Genomic DNA, 7,548 nt, shown 5'->3' on the forward strand with positions numbered 1-7,548 from the left:
GCGCATGCGCGTTAGCGAGTTGATTGACAGGCAATGTCTGTATCTTAAAGGTGATTGGCACGTTTACCTGCAAGGCGAGACTTCCATTCTACATCCATTGACTGTTGGGTGCTAGGGCTTCTTGGTAGGGCGTTCCAATTTCTCCCATTCATTTAAATAGAAGTGACTCGTCTCTTACTGCTAAATAGTCTCTGGCCTCACACTCTATAGAAATACAATGCCATTCATGCACTACATCTCCTCCCCGAATTTAAACACTTTTACTCCTGATTTCTCACAATACAGGGACAGTAGAGGTGTACAAAAGCAACGCGTTACTTTATTAAAAAAGTAACTCCGATATTATGGTCTAAAATAAGAAATATTGCGTTACTTTACTTGTAAAAGTAATCTGATTATGTAACGCTCATTACTTTTATCGCGTTACCCCCAACACTGGTGTTAATCAACATTATGCCACCAATGCTGTCGATTAAGCTTAACTTATAGTGAACCCAGAATATTCTTTTAACATGTTACAGAAAAAATATATAGTTACAGAAAAACACTTCAGATAGCTAAAACTGCACAGTAAACAGTGTTGTTTCATTGCTTTTAATTGCAGAGTATAAATGACTGACAGTATACAATCTTTAGCTGAAAAAGTATTGACTTTATTGATCCTTTCGACTTCAGATTTAAAAACACTGTCTAAATGAATATATTTAAAGAATAAAATGACATAAGCTGTATAAAGAAAGTACTCTATCAATTGTTTTTCCTTGAAATTGAATTTTTAAAAATTTGAAAAATGAGAGCTACATCCTGTATATTTCACAGTTTCAAAATATAATTTCCATTATGAACATTTCAATAACAAGGTTTCCTCCACAGAAAAAGCATTAACTATTACTTATTTTGAGCTTTCACAAGAGAATTAGAGAGTGCCCTCCCCTGGACATTGTACACAATAACACTAGTACTTTCACTCAAAAACACGTTTGATTAGTAATGTCTGACCATTTTTAAAGCGTTTCAGTGCAAATCAGTACAATCACTTTTTTAAAAAATTTTTTTTTTTTTTTTACTAATGCATCCTGGTACAGATGGTATATGTTAGACAAGCAATTGCTCTATGTAGCGAACAGGGTTGGGAGGGTTACTTTTGAAATGTATTCCACTACAGATTACAGAATACATGCCGTAAAATTTAATTTGTAACGTATTCCGTTAGATTACTCAAGGTCAGTAACGTATTCTAAATACTTTGGATTACTTCTTCAGCACTGGCAGATTTTTTTCACTTGTTTTGACTATAAAAACTCAAATACACATTTTTTTACAAAATGCACGTTAAAAATACATTCTCTGAAAAACCTAAATATCTTATGCAGTGTTGTTTCTAAAACAAGATAAATCAAATTGATCTTGTTTTTAGGATTTTTTTTTATCCTTAAATTAAAAATATAGATATTTTTACAGGAAAACAATGCAAAAATTATTATCAAGAATAAAATTTTCCCTAATATCACAGGTCTTACTAGAAAAAAATAAATTATGATCCAACGTGAATTTGCTTGATAAAAAAATACGATCGTGCCTGGTAACATGTGCATGTAAAATGGCTAGAAATAGCATTTTAGCTTAGCGTAAAGCTGACAATTTACACAAGGTTTATTTCTATTTCTTCTGCTCCAAACTTACTTCAAACATACTTCTCTGTCTGCTCGTATATATGTAACACATCATAAGAAAGTGTTTCACTGCGGTTCAAATGCACTTTGGATCACATAATTTATATGTATAAATGTTTTACATCTGAAAGGATTAAATATTAAATTAAACAAACGACAATAAAATGCAAAGTAATCTCTTCAGTAATCAAAATACATTATGAATGTAACTGTATTCTAATTACCAATGATTTAAATCGTAACTGTTGTGGAATACAGTTACTTATATTTTGTATTTTAAATATGTAATCCCGTTACATGTATTTCGTTACACCCCAACCCTGGTAGCGAATATGAAAATACTGATATGGTGGTTGAATTCTCACTTCCCACAGAGCTTCAGGACATCTCTCACCATAGCACCAATCCCATCAAAGATCAGGTGCAATTTTGTTTCACACATGAATGCAGGTGTGGTCACCACCTTATTCTTCTGGTCCACATGGGCTTCGTGAGGGTCAAAGGTCAAGAGAAATTCAGACAGATTGAGGGGAAAAAAAATCTTAAAGATTTCATACAATTATTCAATGAGATGATGGGCAGTTTGTATTCAGAAATGAGGATTTGTCACAAGAGAAGTAGGATATAGTGACATTTTTAGCAGTATGTTTGGCTCCCAGTGCAGTGATGACTTGTGTAGTACCAGCATTGGGCCACTTCCCACCTTCCTCCTCCTCTTGACCCACTGTCACATCCACACCAGGGAGAACTTTCGCTGCCAACACTGGAGATATACAGCATAGCCTGGTGACAACAAGACAGGAAGTCAATATTCTAGCAAAGCATGTCATTAAAGTCTGACTTTCAGGATAAATACAATCTTTTCAGATATCAAAAGATATCAGAGCACTTGCAATGCTTTTACAAACACACTCTCTCTATTTTTGGATAACTTTATAATAATCACACTCATTCTAGCCACTCTAATATGTGATTCTTTTTCTGTCAGCCTATTTAAGGAATAGTTCACCCAAAAATGAAAATTCTCCCATCATTTACTCACCCTCATGCCATCCCAGATGTGTGTCTTTCTTTCTTCTGCTGAACACAAATGAACATTTTTAGAAGAATATCTCAGATCTGTAGGTCCATACAGTGCAAGTGAATGGTGGCCAGACCTTTGAAGCTCAAAATCACAAAGGCAATATAAAAGTAACCCATAAGACTCCAGTGGTTTAATATATGTCTTCTGAAACAGATCAAAAATATTGATCTGTTTCAGAAGACATATATTAAACCAATGGAGTCTTATGGGTTACTTTTATGTTGCCTTTGTGATTTTGAGCTTCAAAGGTCTGGCCACCATTCACTTGAACTGTATGGAACTACAGAGCTGCGATATTCTTCTAAAAATTTTAATTTGTGTTCAGCAGAAGAAAGTCATACACATCTGGGATGGCATGATGGGAATTTTCATTTTCATTTAATGAGTATTAATAGCATATGAATAAACATTTCAACAGTGCAGATTCAGAAAGACCTTAGTTCTGTTGATGGACTTTCCATAACTCAGAAACTTACTTTTTACTTCAAGTAAATAATGGGAACACCTGCATTACATTTCTGTACAAAAACAAGTTGCTTTAAAATGATTCAGAGATATGACAGAGAGTAGCCAGAGAGCAAAAACACCCAATCTGACTGTCAGCAGATCACTAACCCAATCGGTTTTCCCGCTTTATGGAATTCATTCAAAACCCGCACCACTTCCTCATTCACACTACAGTCCTTTCCATCAACAGCAAATGTTGACCTGGCAAAGATACAGACGATAAGTATAGAGTGAGGAGGACATGAAAAGGCACACTACAACAGAATCATACAGTTTCTCAGTGGCAAATTTAAATAAATATGAACTCAAATGTTAACCCAATGTTAACCAACAATGTTTTGTTATTGAGGTGGTTTTATATAATCTTACCCTTAAAAGACAGAAGAAGAACTGGTTTTGCACTCAGTTTAAAATAAATCATGTTAAATAACTAACAGAACTCACAGGTTTTTAGCTGCACCAAAACCACCAGGGAAGATGACTGCATCATGATTATTGGCACTCAGTTTATCCAGGACAGTGATGTTGCCCCTGGCGATACGTGCCGACTCTGATAAAACATTCCTAATATATCAATAGATTAATACAAAAAACAAAAACTCAACATTTGAAAACTTGAGTAAAATGAATCATATATACAATCATATATAATCAAAGTTGTGCTGAAAAGTTTGCATAGCCTGGCAGAAATTGTGAAATTTTGGCATTGATTTTGAAAATATAACTGATCATGCAAAGAAAATGTATTTTATTTAAGGATAGTGATCATATGAAGCCATTTATTATCACATAGTTATTTGGCTCCTTTTTAAATCATAATGATAACAGAAATCACCCAAATGGCCCTGATCAAAAGTTTACATACCCTCGAATGTTTGGCCTTGTTACAGACATACAAAGTGACACACACAGGTTTAAATGGCAATTAAAGGTTAATTTCCCACACCTGTGGCTTTTTAAATTGCAATTAGTGCCTGTGTATAAATAGTCAATGAGTTTGTTTGCTCTCACGTGGATCCACTGAGCAGGCTAGATACTGATACCTCAGGAGAAATACAGGCTGCTCTGGAAAAAGATGGTGTGGTTGTTTCAAGGAGCACAACACTTGTTGACCCCTCTCCAAACATAGTGCTTATGGTTGTGACCATAAAGCTTTATTTTGGTCTCGTCACTCCAAATTACAGAGTGCCAGAAGCTGTGAGGCGTGTCAAGGTGTTGTCGGGCATATTGTAACCGGGCTTTTTTGTGGCATTGGCTTCTTTCTGGCAACTCAACCATGCAGCTCATTTTTGTTCAAGTATCGTTGTATTGTGTTCCTTGAAACAACCACACCATCTTTTTCCAGAGCAGCCTGTATTTCTCCTGAGGTTACCTGTGGGTTTTTCTTTGTATCCTGAACAATTCTTCTGGCAGTTGTGGCTGAAATCTTTCTTGGTCTACCTGACCTTGGCTTGGTATCAAGAGATCCCCAAATTTTCCACTTCTTAGTAAGTGATTGAACAGTACTGACTGGCATTTTCAAGGCTTTGGATATATTTTTATATCCTTTTCCATCTTTATAAAGTTCCATTACCTGGTTATACAGGTCTTTTGACAGTTCTTTTCTGCTGCCCATGGCTCAGTATCTAGCCTGTTCAGTGCATCCACGTGAGAGCTAACAAACTCATTGATACACAGACACTAATTGCAATTTAAAAAGCAGTTAACCTTTAATTGCCATTTAAACCTGTGTGTGTCACCTTGTGTGTCTGTAAAAAGGCCAAACATTCAAGGGTATGTAAATGTAAACTTTTAATCAGGGTCTTTTGGGTGATTTCTGTTACCATTATGATTTAAAAAGGAGCCAAACAACTATGTGATAATAAATGGCTTCATATGATCACTATCCTTACATAAAAGACAGTTTTTTTTCTGCCAGGGTATGCAAACTTTTGAGCACAACTGTATGTAAACAGATTTTTCATTAAACCTGAACCATCTCCTCATGTTACAATGAACACAAAAGTGTAAAGTTTTGCTGAGGTAAATAATGGACTATGATGGCTTCATATACATTTCACAGAATTTATCAGAGGGCCTTCACCTTGATTCTTTCTCAACAGGCTGACCCTTGCTGTGGTCAATCACATGCATCTGAGTCACATCAGGAGCAAACATCTGAACCTCTGCACCTCCACGACTTAGATGCACAAGGATTCTACAAATACATAAAGTAAAAGCAAGTATTCACCAAAAAAAAAAAAAAAAAAAAAAGAGTTTAGGCAATTGTGTTGACAAATGTTTGGGTTTCAATGTCAGGAAATTGAAGTAAACTCAAATAAGCAAAGTGATATAAGCAGTGAAAAGTTCCAGTGCTATTATAAGAAATGTCAGGACTCTTGGAACGCCTCACGTCCGATCAAACTAGAGGACCGGAAATAATTTTTGTATAACCATGTTTATTTTTTCAAGTAAAGTATTCTTGAAGTCTGACTTAGCATGAAACCTACGTAATAAAGGGACCTTCAAAGGCAACTGGTGCCCTGTTAGATGTCTGTCCCCATAGTAGGGATGTGCAAACCTACCAATCTGCATAACTGACTAGTCGATCGGTTGTTTGAACAACTAGTCGGTGTTGACGATAATAATGTATTAGGCTATGTAATGTTCACGTGACCCCAATCAGACACGTTTCAGAGGGATATACGGACACAAAGTCCAGTACTTCAATATGGAAATGAACAGACATTCAACAAATAAATAGGCTAAATAACTATAAAATCTTATTGCACAAAACTATCAAAGTAAGAAAAGTAAGAAATATGAAAGACTCCAATGAAGAGCGGCACAAAACACGCTTATGTGAATCCTGAACGCAGAATGATACACTTCAATGTATTCGAAGGGCTTCAGGGTGATCCTCTCTGCGCATTCAAAAGCGCAAAACTGCAAAATAATATTGCGTGTACACATCTAATTCAAGACATCAAGCAGTTTAAACTTTTTTTTACTGCAACTGTTTAAACAGTGTCAGATAAAATCAGCAAAAGACTTTAATCTCTCCACAACACCTAAAAAATATGGCAATATTACGCACAGCAGAGGATTTCATGTGCGACAGTGATCGTCTTGAAATGTGTTGTTGATGCGGCCCTTTGCTGTAACAACAGTGCATAAAAAGAATAAACCTAAAGCATTAAAATGATGAAACTTCTTGCAAAGGGTTTAACCAAGCTGACTGTTATTTACTGTAAAGCACAGCAAGCTATAATCACGAAAAACACTCTCTAAGAAGTTGCATCTCTTAATTTATTTGAGAATTGTGTGTCCCATTAAATCCACCACCCCTAAAAAAAATATTGATGTTAGCAGTCGACCCCACTAATCGATTAGTCGACCACCCTGGCACGTCCCTACCCTGTAGACCTACAGTATAAGTTGTTCTGAACTTACTGAATAACTCAACAAATAAAAATAGACAGAAACTATACTTACGCTGATGCTTCATGTATTTCAGTGCCATCATAAACTCCACATCCAGACAACACCTAGTGACAGCAGAAAGTTAGTTTCAGAAATCATCTTCTGTTGATCTTTAGTTTTGGCTGTTTGCTATGTGTGTAAGCGCTTAGAGCATTAAAAAAAACACAGTAAAAACAGACTTGCATAATATTAATATGTATTAACAGTCCTAACATGTTGAAAATGTGTTTTGGTTGGCTGGTCTTATCTGGTTAAAGCTGGTCTACAAGCCTGGCCAAGCTGGGAGTCAAACTGGTCTCCCAGTCCAACCTGCTTAAAAGTGCCCCAACCCCTTCTAAAACCAGCCAACTGACCTGCCTGATCAGGCTGGGCGATCAGCTAATGCCAGCCAACCAGCTTAGGGTGGTTTAGCTCATTTCTGTTTCCAGACGGGATGGCACGAGAAACCACAAAGTGATCTGGGACCATAAATCTTTGTTTCGTTTTCAGTGTCTTTTTATAGACGCAAATAGAACAACAGATCCGCATACAGAATGTTCCTGAAATATATATATGGCACATAATACACAAGGCTATAAAAAGAGACAGTAAACAGTTATAATATGACGTGCAGCCTCATTAACAGCAATGCGCAGCACCAATTTGTCTTTACATAACTACTTACAACAGCGACTTTTGCGCCACAGCAGTTTGAAGTTGCGTGAAATTGAGCGGCTGCCGCATATCTGATATGCGCTGTACGGAGCAACGAACGCACTGCAAACATTGTGTTGAAAGAGGACATGGCATGCAAACAGAACAAAGTCGAGTCTTCTTCTTCGA

The 7,548-nt window shown here is 36.4% G+C and overlaps 1 protein-coding gene across 1 annotated transcript; it reads right to left on the reverse strand.

The window, feature by feature from the left end:
- Nucleotides 1–631: 631 nt before the first annotated feature.
- Nucleotides 632–7,548, reverse strand: LOC127447489 (glutamine amidotransferase-like class 1 domain-containing protein 3, mitochondrial). Its single transcript, XM_051709394.1, has 7 exons — nucleotides 7,391–7,548; nucleotides 6,739–6,791; nucleotides 5,348–5,461; nucleotides 3,709–3,828; nucleotides 3,373–3,465; nucleotides 2,300–2,456; nucleotides 632–2,163 (listed from the first exon to the last, which is right to left on the reverse strand). The coding sequence occupies exons 1-7, from the start codon at nucleotides 7,508–7,510 to the stop codon at nucleotides 2,035–2,037; spliced, it is 786 nt and encodes a 261-aa protein (XP_051565354.1). The 5' UTR covers nucleotides 7,511–7,548; the 3' UTR covers nucleotides 632–2,034.

The sequence above is a fragment of the Myxocyprinus asiaticus genome, chromosome 10 (assembly GCF_019703515.2).
Source record: "Myxocyprinus asiaticus isolate MX2 ecotype Aquarium Trade chromosome 10, UBuf_Myxa_2, whole genome shotgun sequence".
Taxonomy (NCBI): Eukaryota; Metazoa; Chordata; class Actinopteri; order Cypriniformes; family Catostomidae; genus Myxocyprinus; species Myxocyprinus asiaticus.

Excerpts from the sequence above, each read along its gene's own strand:
- LOC127447489 (XM_051709394.1), bottom strand. The coding sequence starts at position 7,510 with ATGTCCTCTTTCAACACAATGTTTGCAGTGCGTTCGTTGCTCCGTACA. Across the intron at positions 6,792-7,390 it reads GTGGCGCAAAAGTCGCTGTT|GTGTTGTCTGGATGTGGAGT; the intron begins GTAAGTAGTTAT and ends TGCTGTCACTAG. Across the intron at positions 2,164-2,299 it reads ATACTGCTAAAAATGTCACT|GAAGCCCATGTGGACCAGAA; the intron begins ATATCCTACTTC and ends TTTGACCCTCAC.